Here is a 19281-nt window from a genome sequence, read left to right as displayed (position 1 = left end):
CAAATAAAAATTAAGCTTGGAGTCTGCTCAATTACAAGTGATGTTAACTCTAATTACCTGCAGAACTGGGTGACATAACTTCATGCTGAGGTGACATAATGTGTACTGACTATCATACACCAAGAGAAGACATTCAAGCAGAAAAAGCTGCTCACAGCCCTTCTCCTCAAGGGAATGCAAACTCAAAAGCCACCACCTGCACTTCAGTTATGGGTTAAACTTCACATAACAAATTTTGGGAAGTTGCAAAAAAAATGGCAGTCAATCCTGTATGCTCCTCGTGATTATACATACAACACAGTTCAGATGAACAGGATTCATCTGTAGAGCACTGAGTATTCAACTAAGGAATTTCCAGTGGTCAAAATAATGAAAGTGACAGTCAGGTAGTGACAGCACAGCCCTTACAAAATTACCCCCCTCACTGAAATTGTCACACTGCTGTTTCAAAGCAACTCTGCATGTTCCTAAGGTGGTGCATGTTCTCTGATAACTCTCTTGCACACAGCAGACAAAATGAAGTGACTATTGCCTGTCACAACAACTCCCCAGACATGACAACACCTGAAGTCAGGTAATGTAAGAAAATTTAAATTCAGCTAGCACAAATAAAGATCAGTAAGTCCTGCTTTAAAAACAGTCATATTTGTTTGCCTTATTGGCTACCAATGCCAAAATCAACCATGACTGCACACTAGTTACACTGACTGGTGTCAGGTCAGCTGTTGGAGCAAGAGCTTCAGCAGATTCACTTCTAAAAAGTTATAGCTTGAAGAAAGCACAAAGAGGGAAAACTCCCTCATGGGTCACTAATTGTAAGGGAGATCTGGTATTCACAGGGCAGAGCAAGAGTTTTTCATTCTTTGCACCACACCATGCTCACAGCAGACCTCTACTGCACTGACAGCCAGAAGGGCTAATGAACACGCACAGGAATAGCCCTAAATCCATCTCACAGGAACACTGTTTTCACATCATTAACAAAAAGTTCTGTATCTGCCACTAGGAGACTGCATTGTACCATGTAAGCAAGAACGTTTAGAAAGTAAGAACGAAACTTACAACTTCCTGATGAAATCCAGTGTATCTTTATCTTTAGCAAATATGTCTGCTAAAATATGCTGCACTCCAGCCTCTACTTCCTGGATATTTGCAAGCCCTAAGAAGAAAAATAAGTATAGAATATGCAGTCATTATAATATACAGTTAATAATTACAGAAAAAACTAATAAAATTACTTCACACAACTGCACAAGTATTGTTAACTAATGTTATATATGCAAGCTGAAAGGAAACTGATTAAAGGTATCTGACTGATTTGCAAAGATTTCAAGGAATCCTAATTCATTAAAATTTTTATCAACTAAAGCTTCCTTTCCAAATCTGAAATTATATTTTTAATGAGCCTGAAGTGACCAATGCATTATTCTACGTCAAAATTATATTAAAATTAGAGAATTTTTTTCTTACTTGGATGCTAACAGATCTTGACATTTGGGATGTAAATAGTGCAATAGTAAAATTGGATATTTAAATATAATTTTGTAGTTTTTAATAAAATGAGCAACTGCAGCAGAAGTCTACATATTTTGCTACTGGTATGAAAACTGCCTAAAAGTCTTTGCAGGTAATCCTGTCTTTTCTCTGTGGAATAGTTTTATATTTCCACTGTATTGTAGCAGGAGTTTGCGCAACAATACTTTTGAGGTCAGGGTACCATCAACCTTTCCTGTGAAACACTGAAGTTATAAAATGTCTTCAAAGACATGGAGCTATAAATGTTTTCATCTCTCTGGAGAAGTAACAATCATTCAGTTAATTCCCAACACACAGAACCCCTTCTTTCCTTCAAACGACCAAAAGAAGGAGGACATCATTCTCCTTAGCAAAGGGATTGAATTGGACCAGAAGCAGAGATGATGAAATAAAACAGACATCTTGTATTTTAATTTGATATATCTAGGTCTGCTTCTAACAAGAGTCAGTAATGCATGCCTCAGACCAAACAGCAAGAAGCCTAGAGCAGGCAGATGCAGCATTAACTGTCTCTGTCTCTGCAACACATGCTGCTGTTCACTCTGCTGTCTAATGGACAGCTTTATTTACACCATTTTAGCAGCTTGCACAGCTTCATCTATTCACTGAACCCAGAACCCTGCTTCTGATTAGGCTATAAAGTTACACACTATAAAAAAATTTATCTTGCCCCTTTTTAAGATGAGGAAGCTAAACTTACCTGCCAGAAAAAAAAAAAGTGAGAATAAGAACACATTATTAAATGCCTAAACTTATCAGAAGTTGTAAATTTTGGATCTTGCATCTATGAGTTACTATTTCTTATGGTAGAAGTGATGTCAGAATACAAAGCTAAGGGAATCTGAAGACATGCATCATACTGAACACAGACTGAGGCACTCAAGTAGATTATTTGATCGAGACAGCATAGGCCCAAACAAGTCAGAATTTGAGAAATAATCAGAAAGTTCCCATTCAACAAGCACCACTCACACAGGCACTTTACTATGTCCACCAGCACATGCTTGTGTAATTAGAGACATTTTTGACCATGCATACAACTGAAAAGAAGAACAAAGTTTTCTGGTTAGCCTGCTTCTTGAACTTTCCTATGTCAGGCCTTGAAACATGAACTCCTGTTTTGATTTCAATTTATTTTTAGGATAAGTTGAAAAACACAGAGAATTTAAAAGAACCAAAATATTAGGATTTGATGAAAACTTTTCTGTACTGCAAATGGCTCATTCCTTAAAAAAAACAAAAACAAAACCACTCTGATCTCAAGTTGTATATAAGCTGTCAAACTGGCTCCCAAAGTGATAAAAGTGACCCAGTTCATAGATGTATCTAACTTCTGATGCCTTTCAAAGGCAGACCATTATATAAACCTAAGCAGCATTATTTTTAGCACAGAATTGAAAATAGGTGTACTGTTTTCAAAAAACTAATGTTTATGGTGCAACAAACAGCACTTCCTTTTGAAAATACTCTAAATAATTTATCTGGAGTTTCACAGAAGATTTTTTTGACTCTTTAGATTGCACCACAATAGTCAGATATATGGCTACAATATTACTACATACAATACTGCTGTATGAAGTAATGACATATGCTGAAATGCAGTAATTTAATAACCAGAATATTTGGTAACTGATTTTCATTGCAAAATTACCAAAATTTTCTAAGTAATACTTAAATAAACTGAAGTGGGAAAAGTAAGAGCCAGCCTTACTAAGGAGGTTCAGTATCTTTCTGCTGAAATTCAAACAGTACATGTTGGGGCAAGGAAGAATAGTAGTACATCTCTACTTTAACCTCATACAAAAGGTTGCAGCAATCTTCACATTTTATTGTCAGAGATTGCCCCCTACAGATCCACCCATAACTGCATTCACAAAGACACACAATTCTGCAATCTATACATGACAATCATGCTGTTAAAAGTTCTTGCTCAAATTACAGAAATTACATCTTCTCCAATCCCTACTGTCATTCAGACACAAACTCTCCTGCTCACTCCAAATCCCCTAGGCCAGTTTCCATTAAGATATGTTTTGCTGGGTGACATTTCCTTCTGCTCAGACTATGAGCGTAAACCTCTTGTACAATCAGCACTGAATCTTCAGGAATACAAATAGAACAATGGAAAGGCCTCAGGTGTGTGCTGTGGTTCCCTCTCTCTTAACAATAGAAGGTAATGTCAATAGAAGGTCAATAGAAGGTCTCCAGATTTATGTCATTTCTTTACCACAGTTATTACTATTTGCAATACAAAGAGAGAAGAAAGGTTGAAGAGGAGACATTAAATGTGTTAACATGTTATCACATGTTGCTAAAAGCACTGCTGAATTTCAAGTAGTTGCCTAACTTCCAGCAACATCAGAACAATTAAAGTAATTTTCCTGTCAAAATATTTTCAGACATTTAGAACATTACTGGTCAAAGAAGCACAGCACTTACCTTTGGTATTGGGTCTAATATAGGAAAAAAGATTGAGTTCCACAGGATTCTGCAGGAGGGAGAGAGCAGCAGGTTCTAATCCCAATTGCTTGGCCCTCTGGGCTTTGGTGCCTTTACTCCCAGTTTTATAAGGTGCAGACTAATAACAAAAAGAACAAACAAAAGAAAACCAGTTATTAAAAAACAGCAAAGTATTTCGATCATGCTATGCACTTGATACTATGCACTATTCAGTAATGCAATAAAGATTACATTTAAACTAAGGTTGATCTAAAAAAGACTTAGAGTACTGACCACGTGGTCTAATTCTTCCAGAGTTTTACAATTTAGCAATCCTTTTAAAAGGCAACTGGATAACTTTCCTTCTTTCTTGAACTTCTGTATCATTGTATGTGTCTTCTTTGCAACAGTACTAAAATGCAAGAGATTAGTGTTAACAGTTACATTTCACAGTGACCTCGTCTATTACAAGGCTGAAACCCCTGAAAATTTTCTCATGTTAACCTTCAACAAACCCAGTCGATAATTTAAAAGTTTCTAACCATTCTCCTCTCTTTTCAGGTAGTTCAAAACTGTATCAAAATATCCTGTGGTAGTTCTAAGAAAAATCATCAAGTAACACATAATAATTACTGCTCCACACATTTCTGTAATACTACTGGCCTGGAAGCCAAATAAAAAGGCCCTAGAATAAAACCACACTGATGATAGAAGATACAGATACAATTTACAGATATAATTCATATCAAAACAGTTCTGCAGCATCAAGTACAGGCTACCAGATTTAAATTCCTAGGTCGTCAGTAAGATACATGGGAGCAACCACCAGCAACAGAGATATTTTGTTATTATTTAATTACTTGTTAAGACAAGAACTGTCTCAGGCCACCTTCCCTCCTTGGAAAGGATCTCTTGGTAGGGGTTAGCAGGGAGTACGAGGAGGACAACACCAAGTTGACAGAAGAGCTGACCAGTCTGTTCCCTTGCCATCTCAAGAACACAGGGTCACTCAAAAGTAAGATGGAATGGAAAGCAGTCTCATCCATTGCCACAAGCTTTGCTGACCATTTCTTTCCTGCTGTGATCTGAGATAGTTTAACCTCATCTCCTGCTACACTCCAGTCTAAGAAGGGCTCTTCACTAGAAGCCTCCCTGATCCAAGCAGGGTGCCAAGGGTTCTTAATGATCTTTTTTCTAAGAGTGGAGCTTCCATCTCATCATGCTACATATTTCCAGCAACTATTAACTACTCTTTAAGCACAAGTTTTTCTGTGCGGTTTTAATAAACTGCAAAGAACTTAAGATGTTAGTTTTTCTTTGGCAATTAATAACTCTAGATTTCTTGCTGCTTAGAGAAAACAAAAAAACAAATATCCAATCTCCCAAAAAAACCTAACAAAACCCCAGATAGGTATCAAGCATAATTACCTCAGCTTTAAACTATTTTCTTTATTAGTTCCTTTACTTTATTAGTTGAAGTGTGTGCAAGGAGGTAGAACAAGGGACACAGGAGCAGCAGGCAGTTGGTTCTCACCTCCACCCAGGTCCCTTCCCGTGCTGTTGCCTCACTTACCGTAGCTCCTCCAAGGTGTGCTGCACCTCCCGCAAGGCGTCGGCCTCCAGGTTATTGATGAGCTCCTTGCGGTACCGAGCAATGAAAGGAATCGTGTTTTCCTCTTGAAAGAGCCAAATTAAGTTTGCACACACCCACGGTTCAACGTTTGTTATTTCTGACAAGGTCTGTCAAAGGAGAGAAAAAAACCCAAACCCAACAACCAAACTCATTTAAGAGAGATGGTAGATTGCTTTAAACAGCCTCTCATTCAGCATTCAAAACCACTCCCAGAACATTGCACTGGCCAGCAGACACTACTGTCCTCCCCAAGACAGGATGTCAGGCATCCAGCCACCACACCAAGCATTTCACCAAAAATACAGCAACCAATGATTCCAGAAACTTGTAACCACAGTAAAAAATGCAAGAAGCAGTACGTCTTGGGAAGAAGAAAAAAAAAAGAAAAAAAACAACCAAAAAAAAAAAATCAAACCAATATTATAAAACAAAGCAGAAACAGCAGTTTATGCTGTTATGTGTCTGTACAAAGCAACTCAGAAAACTTGGAATTTTTTTTTAAGCCAACACTGACATATCTCATGGTTCAGCTAAACAAACAAAACCCACAAAGCCAGAGCTGATCCAAATCCCACTCAACCAGTAACAGGAAACTAGCAATACTACTGCCAGTGTCAAGACAAACTAAGCCTTGCAAAGTTAAACATGATTTTGTACAAATTGAGCTTTCTAAAGTTATCGGGTATCAATATGGAATCACTGACACCCTATGCAAGAAGCTTATCACAGTAGCATTGTAACCATCAAGATCTGTTTGCACTTCACTACAGCAGATACCGTAGGTAGAGGGCTGATACAAAAGCCTTTTAAAAGTTTCCTTCTGAAGCCTAAAAATGTAACACCTGCACAATCATATTCACTCCTTTTAGAGCACACATAAGGATCAAATTCTCCATATGTATTTCCAGGAATACGTGAGAAAACCCACAAAATTTTACAGCTTTCTTAATCAGACTGTACTAAGGATGATGAATACAATACGTCCTATCCCCATTCTATTCATATTAAAATCTTCCATGATCACATCCAGGCTTCCAGCACAAGAGCTATGCTAAAACTGCCTCCAGCCCAATGGCTTCAAAGTTAAAACCCTACAAAAAGATGATGTCTCCCTTGTTGTCACTGCTGTGTGAGGAATGCAAATCTCCTTCCTTGACAGAACCATAAATTGATAAACACTCTCAAATGGGTCTCTGCATTTAAATGATCCACACTGACTAAATACTAAGTTAAAAAACTGCACACAAACATCCCAAATCAATCAGCATCCCTTCCTATGGGAGTTTCAGTTGTGTACATCCACCAAAAACCCTATGTGCTCATACAGGAGAACCACACAAACTGTTACAGGCAAGCTTTGTTCTAAGGACACCCAAAGTCACAGATCTTAGAATGATGTAAAAGTTTGATGTCTTAACAGTTACCAAGCAACACCTATATTTATACACATTTTATGATAACCTAAGCAGAGGTTAAATGACAATTTCAGAGGACTGAAATTGTACGTTAAGATTGTAAGTACTAATTATGCAGGAAATAATTTCATTGGTACCTCAGAAAAGGAAAAAGTCTCATACCTGTACAATATCCCAGTTCATTTCAAATTCTTCTTTTATTTTCTTGCCTCCCAGATTTTTAACTGGCTTTCCTTCAGGACATGCATTCAATTTAATCTTTTTAGAAGGTGGTTCATCAAATGCAAACTCTTCCTCGCATTTCTCTTGTTTCACTACAGGAACACTTGTTGAGGGTTTTTCATCATTCACTAAACTGTTCTGGTTTCTCCCTTGGAATGAATTCATTTCCATTTTCTTAGGCACTTCTGGTGTTCGATTTAAACTTTTTGCTTTGGTGCCTGCATTTTCTTCCTTAGGTTTTAGAAGTTGCATTTTATTATCTTCTACAGGTGCAATAGGGAAGGATACATCCTGCCAGAAAGACATTAGAACCATATTAAGCACTGACTGTTACAAAGTGCTTCAACATTTCATTTCAACTCTAAAAAGACTTGCTACCAGATATCATTTTCCCAAGTAATGTCTCTGGCAGCAAAACACCAAGCCAGAAATCAAGTAACCCAAAATGTATCTTGCATGGAGGAAACAAAACAAACATAGCAGCCCTCTGATTAAGTTCAAATAAAATTGTCCTGCAAAGAATTTAATAGGACCTTTCTTCAGAAGACACTGACCTACAATCTTTGCCTCCATTCATGTCAACAAAACAGGAAACAGCAGGGCAGGGAAGCACTTCTGAGGTGTTAGGTTCCCAGCACGGGAACTGGGATCTGGTCTGCCAAGATACAGTTTAACCTTGGACAAGCCACACCTTCTTTACTGACTTTCTGCAGAGATCATACTCAGAAGTCAGAAGGCTTCTGTCTGGCTTCTGGCTTCTGTCATGATGTGATACAGAAGCATGTAATTTTCAATATAACTCTGTTCTATATTAATAATAATAAAACTGCAATCCTTACTGGGTTGAACAGCCATGCAAGGAAATGTAAGAAGAGGCTGCTTGTTTTTGTGATACCCAAACAGTGAAAAGGTAGAAGACAACAAAGTTGCAATACCAAAACCAGAGAGAACAGAGGCATTTTTTTATTTATATTGTTGAAAGAGATCCAGGGAAAACCATATCCTATTATCATTGGCCAAAGTTTTCAAGGAGGACCTTTCGAACATGGACACTTCAATGCAAAACAAAGCCATGCTTATCCGACATAATGAACATTCACAGGAACAGTGGAATTTTATCAGCTGATGAGACTCGGGCAACCAACTCAACCAGAGTCAGAAAATCTGCTCATGCTACTTCCCAAGAGCAGCAATTAAATGTCTCTTGCTTATAGATACTCACCATTTCCTCTTTTATTGCTACCTTCTTGACCATTTTCCTGGCCACAGTTGATCGTGGAGCAGCAGCTTTTTTAGTTTTTGCCTCAGTTTTCACTGGCAAACGAGGTCTCCTGGCAACTTTGCTTTTTGGCTCCCATTCCTCCTCTTCCTCCTCCGATTCAGAGCTCCTGAAAAACAAATGAATCAACAATATTGTTTATGAGAAGAATAAAAGTGAGCTAGTCTTGAGTGGTTTTTGGCATGAAAGAAAGTGAACAGGAAAAATTAACAGAAAGGTAAAGAGACTCCACACTGCTGTTTAAGCCATTAGCTCTGCAATCTACCAACTTTTATGATGTATACACACATCATACACATGACTCTTTGGACAAATGGCAATTCACTTTCATCCTACCTTCATTATGAGCATGAAGAAGCCTAAGTAATCTGCATTTTATAACTGAAGTTTTGTGCATGAAAACTTTTTGATCAACTTCTTAGAAACTGATTATTGTTCTTATGCAATTGCTCATGCCTAGCATAAACCTTTAAAAAAATCCTAAGGAAAGAAATGATCTTACGAATTAAGAAACGAAGGTAGTTCTTCTGATGTAGGGGCTTTGGCTACACATTTCACCCTCCTTGGCAGAGATGACATCTGAAACAGAGGAAACAAGAGAGAAACACAACATTTGGTTGAAGCTGTAGTCTCACTGTCAAATGTGCCCTAATAATGTCTTCAGCAATCACAAAAGTTTCCTCTAGAGCAAGTTTGGTTTTCTCAGTAACCAAGAATTTAGGCCACAGCAGCACACATTCAACAATCTTGTCAAGTAAGCTAACAAACCAGCAGCATAACCTCTCAAACTACTTTTCTCTTCACATGGAGGTAATTATTTGGCTTGCATGTAAAGCTGTTCTAGCAAAAATGTTACTGTTCTCTCATTTTATTGGGTGTCACATATAGTATGCCAGTCTTTCCTCCATCCATTTAAAAAGCATAGCAACTCAAATTAAAATCTAGTAAAGTGAGCTCACGTGTGGTTTTGATGGGACAGAACAAGGCAATTGTCCATTTTCAGCTAGATTTTTACATTTAAAGATTATCTGTTGCTTGTATGCACAATAAGAGCTATCATTTTGAATGAGCTGCACCTTGGAATATAGAAAGTGCATAAAACAACCACCAAAAGTAAAAAGGGGAGGCACATGCTTTCCCCTGACCCAAGATTCATACCTACAATAGCTGTATTTCAGTTAAACAGTTACAGAATTGATTGGGCCCATGAATTTCAATAATCATATTTAGCAGTCTTAGTTAAAAAATGTTAAGTATCCTCAAAATTTTATCTGCCAGAAAATCAAAATTTACAAAACTTAAATAGCAAAAAAATCTTTTAATTTATTTCAATTACTACAAAATTCAGAAGCATATTTTACCTATATCTGGTACAATTTCATAGTAACTCATATTTTTATACCTTGACCTTTGATCCAGCCTTACCACTGCAATGGGAACCTTTAAGTCCCATGTTTGCACAATACATACCAGATAAGCATTTTCCAAAGTGCCATTTAACTCAAGGGCAAAATGCCCTTTAATCCAACTTTATTCTGGCCTCTGTTCAAGCACTAGAACACACTTGTTATTAATGGCTTTCAGAAGTTTCTCTTGTAAAGCAGCACAAAAATTTAGATGACAATTTTCAGCACTCCAGTCAAAGAAGCAGTATTGAGGGTCACATCAAAAAGCACCATTGGCCCACTTGCAAAGCACCTTCTTGAGCTACAATCTTGGTCAACAACAGGCCAGTATTTCTGTGCTGTTTCATAATGTAACTGGCTGGAACACACATCTACCACAGAAAAACATAAATCTCCAAAGAATATGACAAATATTACTCACCTTATCAGCTTCCCAGGTGCCTTTTCACTGACAGTTCTGAGACACCCCCAAATTCATCCAGACACTGCTTTCTCTGTGTTCCTTCGCTCTTAATACCTGCACAGTCAAAACCACAGTTCTGAATTAATTACTTATTTACTCTCATTACTTCAGAGGCATGAAAAGAATGTTTCCATTTTTATATCATACTTCAATGTGTGAATGGGAGATACCTAACTTTGGAAATATTGGTGTTTAATATTTTTTGTGACATGCAAGCCAGATGGATCCCTGATCCACTCCTTTGTAGGTGCTGGGACACTTCATGTTTCTTTTCAGCTAATACAACTAGCTGGGTATTCTGGGAAAATGATCAGTTTTTAACCAAATTCTTCATGGGTAGCCATTAAATCACTGGAAGTAAAACGGAAAAGACCAATATACATGGTCTCTTATTTGAGGTGAGCATTGACCCTAATGAGCAACACCACCCTAAATATCTCTATCAATTTGCAACACTCAGCATGGAGCATGAAAGTTCTGGAGCCTACCCAGAAGCTCAGGTAGAAGGAAAACCTCAACTAGAAGGTCCTTTTTTCTGCTAGTGTTTCCCTCCTCACCTCAAGTGGCTGAGGGTCTCAAAATATCTCAACATTTGTGTCATTACATTAAGTAAGATTATGGCAAGAATAATGCTCATTTTATAAAGTTAATTGCATTTCCCGACATCCAGTTCCGGTGACCTATCTAACTCTCCTTATCTGCAGAAGAATAGGAGATGAGCTCCTCAGTAATTCTCTATGATCAGCCAAGCTGTGGTCAGAAGTCAAAATGGAGTTCTACAGCTGAAAATAAAAGCCAACACCAAAAAAGCATATGTAAGATAAATATCAAGCATGGGGTATCACAAGGGAAAACAAAACAAAAAAAAAATCATATTTCCACTTCAAGGTGGGGCTAAATTATAACCACCTCCCCTTTTCATAATGAATACAACAAACTAACTGTGCTTTCTATTTGTAGAAAAGAATCTTATTGCTACTACATATAGACTTTTTATTTACAAAAAAAAAATTAATTGGAAGCCACAAAAGTACTTCTTGTTTAATTTCAAATTGCCAGACAGCTGTCTGCTAAATTTTCCTCCTGATACGCCTGTGCTGGGGTGTGCAGACACCTACATTTAATGACTAAGAAAAACAGCCCTTCTGTGATTCACTGCGGAGGGGAAGGCAGGGAAGAGGATGAAAAAGAAACAAGCTTAAATGCCACTGATGATGAGAGATAACGAATACAGAAAGCAGCCTGGAGACAGTCCCTGAAGTGAAGCAGGAAGACTCAAGAAACAGCAAAGGCGAACACTGTTAAGTCCACATGGGGCATCTACAACAAACACTGACTGCTGCTCTGACAGTGAGCTACTGCCAGCTCCATGCTCCACTTCTGTGGGGATACAGTCCCCCACATCCCCTACCTCGAGTGTTCAGGGAACTGGGAACAGCTCTATGCACCCTCCCACAGCGTGCTGGCACCAAGCCAGCGAGAAGTTGGCCACTTATCTCCTATTCTATTTGCCAGATAGACTGGTCTCAGTGAGAAAACTGCCTTTAACACTTCTCTGTCAGCTCCAGTTAACCATATTCCAGTATTCCATATTCCAGTGAGAGCTGGTTTCTACCCCAAGTAAAGAAATTATAGTCCCTTCCAAGTCCAGAAGAATCCCACAGCTGTGGAAGAGCCAATTACCAAACTGAAAAATTAAGAGTAACCTATTTATACCAGTCAGGTCATTTTCCCTTCCTGTGTCTGCATTCAGTTTTGCTGTACCTTGTCACAGATGTATCACAGATGTTCACAGTACTTGGTGTTTCCTTATCAGCTGAAGGAAGTAAACACACAGTATCCAGAACTGTGCACAAGTTATCCAGCCACTCTGGTTAGTATTTCCCCAGCTTGGCAATTGTCATATTCAACTTCAACATGCTCTGCTCTAGCAGCTCTTGTCACACCTGAGGCTAGTAAACTTCTGTCCAGTAACCATCAGCTAACACACCTTTTCTTATTTTATGTACACTGTCAGTGACCTTTTAATTTCTGACAATGCTGCTCTTTAAGAAAAACAGTTCTTATCTCATCAACAATTTTTTACTTCCATGAGCAAGCAACATGAGCTAGGCCCTGGAAACTTTGGCCTTGCACACAGATTTGAAATGAAGCAGCAGTCAGGAACTTAAGTAAGTTCCTGACTGCTGCTTCATTTCAAATCTGTGAACAGATTTGTAGATCTTTTGCTTCTTTAGGATAGGCTGAAACCTTAATGCTGAACCTTCACACTAGACCTTTGATCCTCTGTTCAAGGGAATCAAACTCACCTCCTTGTCCATGTCCCAAATGACAGCATGAAGCATCATTGCTTGAAACACACTCTTCCATCACTAAAGCATGGCTTCTCCACAAAACTCAGCAGTTATAGCATGTTCTTTGGAAGTACTTTCCAGGTAAAAATTAAAGAAATTCACAGAGCTATTATCCTATCCAGTGAAGAAGAGCTGAAACTATTTAAATCATTGCTACTGTAGATAAATATATCTGCTAGGTTCACTCTCCAAATAGTTTGGCATCAGTTTTGTTGCCAGTTATTTTGCTCCCACCACTTCTATCCTTTGCACCCAATGCAGAGCTCCACATCACAATTTGGATGGCTGCAGCACTTCTCCCTGCTTGTCAGCTACTCATTAAAATAAGGCTACTGTAGTTTGGGGTCAGGCTACACAAAGAATAAAGACTGGCCAAGTAGCTCTTATCCTTTACTGTACAGAATCTTAATATGAGTATGCACAAAACACACAGCAAGGAAATAATCATTTCTCTGGTCTCTCTCCCCAAATAGGTCTAGGCTGCACACAGAATATAAGTAGATTGAAGAGAAGAACAGTCTCTAAATGAGATTTAGATTGCCCCTTAACATAATAAGGTCTTTAATCCTCAATCTCCCTATTCATGCAAAGGCACAACCCATTAAAAATAATTTTCTTATGTGAATCCAGGTGGCATAAGCAACTGTTTGCCAAAAGAGAAGTTTAATAACAGTTTAAAAGTAATTAGTTAAAAAAATTCTCACTCCCACCACCATTTGTCCAGCTCCCCCAAAAAATCCCTGCACTAGCACACACCTCTTAAAACTCTATCAGTGGAGCAATGATTTTCAGATTCAAAAATAGCCCTAATAGATTTTCCTACCTGAAGGCACAGGATTAAAAAAAATCAAAACAAAACACAATATCAAAACCCCAACAAACAAATAAACAACGCAAAACACCATTACCATCATAAATACACTTGGAAATTCATTTCATTTCAGTAACTGCAACAAGCCTTGTCCAGCTGAAAAGCACACAGAAACTTCTGAATCCATTTTCCAGTTAATCCAAAGCAACACATTCCTTACAAAACAGGGATCTCTCTATGCAGAAAGCTCCTCAAACTTTGCTCTACAGCCTTTGCTTTTCTGTCACAAATAAACCAGCAAGCATAATAGAATTTTTCAGTTTAACTTCTTCTTAAGTCTAACAATACTAGCCAAATCAGCATTTATAACATGAAGCACCTGGAGCAGGACAAAAAGAGCACTATACAAGTCCCATATGACAAGGGAATTTTGGACCATTCTAAGCACAATGGCCACTTCAATAAGTATAAGGAGAGTCTCAACAGGTTGATTTTGTTTGTCATTTTAAGATACCTTCACTGCAATAACATTCTACGGAAAAGAAATATCAAAATGTGAGCATACAGTCAGCAACAATGGGAAAAGATGCTATGCAGACCAATGGTAGGGACTTGTATGGAAATCTTTCTGTCTCTCCAGGTTTTTATCCTGCAGAGATAAGCCAGCTGAGTTGTACTTCCAAATATAAATCCAACTTACTGTAATCCTCTTGAGGTTAAAACCTTGGAGAACTCCCAGACACTTTTGCTCAGAGAAGCTAGTGCAGATTTCCAAGGACTTGTCCTGTACAAAGCCAGTCAGGCCTGCCTGAGGAAGGAGTTGCAGACACAATTTAGGATCCTCCAGCACTGACTGGAAAATTACAACCACAAAGAAACAGAGAGACATACAGGGTACACACATATACCAAAACAGTCCTCAAAGCTAATCAGAGAGGAAAAGGTGTAAGAAACAGTAAGAACACCACCTTCTGTTTTTACTTACAGAAGTACCATCAAAAAGGCCAAGCACAAAGATTGTGCCCCTAGAAGGTGCATTCTACCCCATGCCTGTTCCTATAATTAATGGTACCACTGAGGAAAAGGAACAACCCATGTAATGCAGCACCCTGTAAATGAATCAGAAGAGGTCTGCCCAAGAAAGGGAGGGCACAAACCCTATTCACACATTTTCCTCAATCCTCTGCTCTCAAACCACCTATGAAAGCATTATCCAAAATCAGGGAATACTGCTTCTGATGCAGCAACTGGTGGTTACATCATGTGCAATCATTCCTTTTCTCCAGTCCACCAAACCAGCCCCACAGAAACACATCCATCCTGGTTCATTTAACGGGATGTCTTCACTCCCAAAAGGATATGGAAAACACACATCTCTTCTGCATGACTACAACCCAGCAGAGTTTATCACACCAGAACACTCCTTTTGGAGGCTTGGAGGTAGAAGGGGAATTTGAGAGCAAAGCATTGTTTGTTGCTCGGTGACTCACTACCACGCCAAATCACTGCTTCTCGGCCCAGAAACGCCACCGAGATGAAAATACACTTTACAACATACTCCGAAGCCCTATTCTCTCCCTGGCGACACGGATTTCTGCAGATATGCTGCCAGCGTTCAAGAGCAAGGGATAACAGAGCCACATGCCACCCTCGCCGCCTGGGAAGGGCATCAGCTCCGTGGGAGAACCACGGCAATGTGCCACCTCTCAATCGCCTTCCTGTCCCTTCCAGCTGTCCCGTCCCAGCCTAGCCAGGGGTGCCCGCACACATCCGCGGTCACCCCCTCGCAGGGGTCGGGCAGTTCTCTCCCCGGGCAGAGGGGCTGGAAATGGAGGGAGAAGAATAGGCTCGTTTGGTCCTGAACAACCGAGACAGGCGCGAACCCTTCGTTTGCCGGGCGCTGCGGCGTAGCACACAGGGCGCTGGGGCCAACACGGCGCCGCTGCCCGCCCTACTTCACCCCCAGCCCGGTCCCAGCGAGGGGCGGGCGGCTCCCCCCGTCGTTACCCCCTGCTGCCGCCGGCTGCCGCGTTTGAAAGGGCCGCCGGCGCGGCAATGGCGGACTCGCCGCCCGACGCGCCGCGGGGCGGAGCAGGAAGCGGCCGCCGCGCCGCGCCGCAGGAAGCGCGGCCGGGCCGGAGCGGGGCCGGTGCCGCCACCGCCCCTCCCACCGCCTCCCGCACCGCCTCCCCACCGCCTCCCGCACCGCCCCTCGCACCGCCCCCACCGCCCATGGCACCGCCCTCGCTGACCCTCACACCGCCCCTCGTACCGATCGTCGCGCTGCCCCCGCTGCCCCTCACGCCGCCCCTCGCACTGCCCCTCACACCGTCCCCGCTGCCCCTCACACCGCCCCTCACGCCGCCCCCGCTGCCCCTCGCACCACCCCTCGTACCGCTCCTCACGAGAGCGGCCCCGAGAGCTGCGAGGGGTGAGGGGTCGAGGGCCAGCGACCCCGAGGTTCCCCATGGCGAGAGCATCAGCTGCCTTTCACTTAAACCGAGGACTAAGGGCGGAATGCAGGAATGAGCCCGTTCGGTTCTGGGCGAATAGGAGATCGAAAGGTGTTAGCCAAGGTTTTTCACGAGGGTCTTGGGAAGCAGAAGTCGTCGTTGTGTGAAGCTGAGATACTGTGTCAAAGGTGACTGCAGAAGACGCAGAAATAAATACACGCCCTTTCAGCCCCCGGAGTAGATAGGAACATGCAGATAGATCCCAATATACATACCATACTCATGTTCTTTACCCACGCCCACTAAAATTTGCATTGTTTTTGCTTAAAAGCATTTGCACACTAGTGCTGGAAAAAGTATACAAGGGTTGGGTGCCTGCCTTACAATTCCATCTGAAGTTATGTTCCCCTGCAGTCTCTACCTATTCCTTTATTATCCATAATCTTCTAAGTTAGCGTTCAGCAAGGATCCTGTGAAGTCCGAATTTCGTGTAAAAAATTTAATGGGTGCTGGCTTCTGGAGCCATCACCAGAAGCACGGAGCAAGCACACTGCTACATTAAAGCCGCCTTTCAAGCTTCCATTACCCTAAAAGGTCTTCTGCTTTGTATCATAAATATTTGTAACTTGTGGTCATAACTACGAGCCAGCTGTCCTCCAGCCTTGGAACAGCAACATCTTAAATGTAACTAAGGTGCTATAAACTTAAATAATTCATAATTTTTCATCTTGACTTTATAATAAATGTGTGTTTAACAGTCTGGAATGGTTTTAAACACAATAATGTTCAATGCAGTGTGACTGCTCTCTTTGTATGGAGTTTACCTGACCTCCTTAGCTTTCAGAGGCCTGGAGAGAGACTTATGCACGTACTTGTCTTTATGCGTTGGGTTTTACCTTTGGTGCCAAATCTTCAGCTGATATAAACTGTCACAGCTCTGTTGATTTAAATAGGGCCTGTGATTTACACAAGTTGAGGATCTGACTCACAACCTTCAAGAGGACTGTTCACATATTTAAGGGTAATCAATTGTGCAAGTGTTTCCAGCCTCAGAGCTGATTGACCTGGAGTTTTGGACTTCTAAGAGCTGAGCAAAGGGTAGTTTAGTGTAATACTAGGGAGCATGAAATCATATTAGATCATCAGGTTTTCAGATGAAACATTGTCATTTATAATAGAAAAGGTTCTGATTCTTTTTACTTCAGATCAGATTCTACTCTTATGCCAAAACAACTTTTAAATAAGTATAGGAACTCAGTGCACTATGTAACTAAGGACAAAAGATTGCTACTATAAATACCTTAAAAGTAATATTTAAAGACTTGTTCTGATTAAATTTTGTAATACTTAGAGTGCAACTTTGTGCAGAATATAAAAATACTGCCTGTGTCATCTGACTCCTTTGATGCACTGCATTAAAATTCCTATGTCTAAGTACATATCATTCAGGCAACTTTACTTCTCTTCTATTAATAGTTTGAAATTAGGTCACTATTCTTGTAAGGATAGGCTAAGCCTGTACAACTGATTTAAAAGAAATTACTTATATATAAATGTTTGGGTTTCTTTCTCATGCTCGTCTACAGTGACACCATTCCTTATCTATAATCAGTAATTTTTCTGTCTGTTCTGGCATATGTATTCTATGCTGGCAGGTTTTTGTAGATTTGTTTATAGTGACCCCTGCTGCAAAAGATTAAGACTGACGTTTCTCTAAGCCTTTAAAAAGACATTTACCCAATTATTTCTGAGTTCAGCACAAAAGAACCAACCAGATGTAAGTCCAAGTATAAAACATTTGAAACTCCCTAATCTGGATAGTTTTCAGTAAAATTAGTTGAATCATACAACTGCTTTTCCTCTCTCACATGCATAGGATATACTTTCTAATGCAATGCAATATAGTTGCAAAGTAAAGTAGCTTCCCATTTCCTAGAGGTAAGGCTTGTTCTTTGCGTTATTGTTCTTTGATAAGGGCTAGACTTGACACCAATAAATCAATGTCTCAACTGCTACATGTAAATATTTTCAGAGTTCCACTCAGGAAAGCATCGTGCTTATGTTTATCTCTGTTCAGGATAGCAAACTACTCAAAAAGCAGATTAAAGCATAGGACTAAGTTTAAACCCAGATTACCTCTCTTGTTTCAGAAGGACTTAAGTGTCAGCCTATTCCAGTCCTGCCCTCAATAAAATGTTTTCTCAAGCTTGGCTTTAAAAGCTTCAGCAAGAGGTGTGTGTATGGGTTCATCTACAAGAAAAAGATCCACGTGTGCTCTGTGCTGGGCAAAAGCTGTACAGCCAGAGCTAGTGAAGTACTTAACCTCAAAACTAACAGGCCCTGCTAACAGAGCTGCAGCTTCAAGCTCTTCAGCTTCCTAGCACTCTGCAAGCTGTGCAAAATAAGCATCAACTTGTTTGCAAAAGACATTTGAAAGACACTTGAGGTATAGCCATGGTAAAACCTCACATCCAATATATATTAATGTAAATATTATTGTACAAATATATGTGTCTGATATGTTTTTTTTAAGCTGTGTTTAAAGAGTATTATTTAGGCTGCAAAACTAAGCAAAAAGCCGTATTTAGAGCTCCCCGTGTAATCTTTATACTGCTCTTTGTGCAAATATTTACTGATTAATGGAGACATCCCACAGAAAACTGAGACCAGTGGAGTAAAATAACCACAAGGAGGCAGAATAAAAATCTGATGTCTCTTTCCCCACTGAGTCCTTCACATTGCATTCTCAGCAGCATTGTCATATTACTGAGTGCAATTTTCTACATCTGATAGACAGGTAAAAGATTGAGTTGTCCCATATCTATATCACCAGTGAGGAAACCTGTGTCTTTTCCACAGTAGCCACAGTTAAACATAAAATGAGTCAAACTTGTCATTTTAATGTAGAGTGATGGATTATGGGTCCTAACAGTGATTGGGGAAAGAAACTTAGCATAGCTGCATCTTATTCTTTTTTTCTGGGATTTGGAAAATTGATGGTGCCTGAAATGTCAGGAGGGGACATGAACCAGTGGGGCAATCTGCTGGGTCTCACTCTCTCCTCCTTGAGAACTGGAGAAAATCCAGTCCTTCACAGTGTTCCCAAAAACTTGCCATTGGGGGCAGATGCTGGATTACTTGTGCTGTGAGAGTGCAGTCTGGTTCTTGGACATGTTGCAGTGACATGCTGAGGGTCATATGGTCTGTACTCAGGTTTCATACAGAATGTAATCCATACTTCTGTTTCCTACCTCAGTGCTTTGGCAGCTT

The 19281-nt window shown here is 40.1% G+C and overlaps 1 protein-coding gene across 2 annotated transcripts in view; it reads right to left on the bottom strand.

The window, feature by feature from the left end:
- SRBD1 (S1 RNA binding domain 1) overlaps positions 1 to 15720 on the bottom strand; it is a 123443-nt gene extending 107723 nt beyond the window's left edge. Inside the window, exons 1-10 of one of the 2 annotated variants that reach the window (XM_054630032.2) lie at positions 15566 to 15720; positions 14259 to 14366; positions 10352 to 10447; positions 9027 to 9103; positions 8468 to 8633; positions 7186 to 7536; positions 5549 to 5715; positions 4270 to 4387; positions 3976 to 4114; positions 1063 to 1159 (exon numbers count right to left, since the gene is read on the bottom strand). In XM_054630032.2, coding sequence (XP_054486007.2) covers positions 1063 to 1159; positions 3976 to 4114; positions 4270 to 4387; positions 5549 to 5715; positions 7186 to 7536; positions 8468 to 8633; positions 9027 to 9103 — 1115 coding nt within the window. In that variant the 5' untranslated portion in view covers positions 10352 to 10447; positions 14259 to 14366; positions 15566 to 15720. Of the gene's footprint in view, positions 1 to 1062; positions 1160 to 3975; positions 4115 to 4269; positions 4388 to 5548; positions 5716 to 7185; positions 7537 to 8467; positions 8634 to 9026; positions 9104 to 10351; positions 10448 to 14258; positions 14367 to 15441 lie in introns of both variants that reach the window. The other variant, XM_077175833.1, reaches the window with a different exon arrangement.
- Positions 15721 to 19281: the final 3561 nt, after the last annotated feature.

This window comes from Agelaius phoeniceus, chromosome 3 (genome assembly GCF_051311805.1).
Source record: "Agelaius phoeniceus isolate bAgePho1 chromosome 3, bAgePho1.hap1, whole genome shotgun sequence".
Taxonomy (NCBI): domain Eukaryota; kingdom Metazoa; phylum Chordata; class Aves; order Passeriformes; family Icteridae; genus Agelaius; species Agelaius phoeniceus.
Note: the sequence above shows the minus strand (reverse complement) of the source record. Positions and strands in the feature narration are given on the sequence as shown.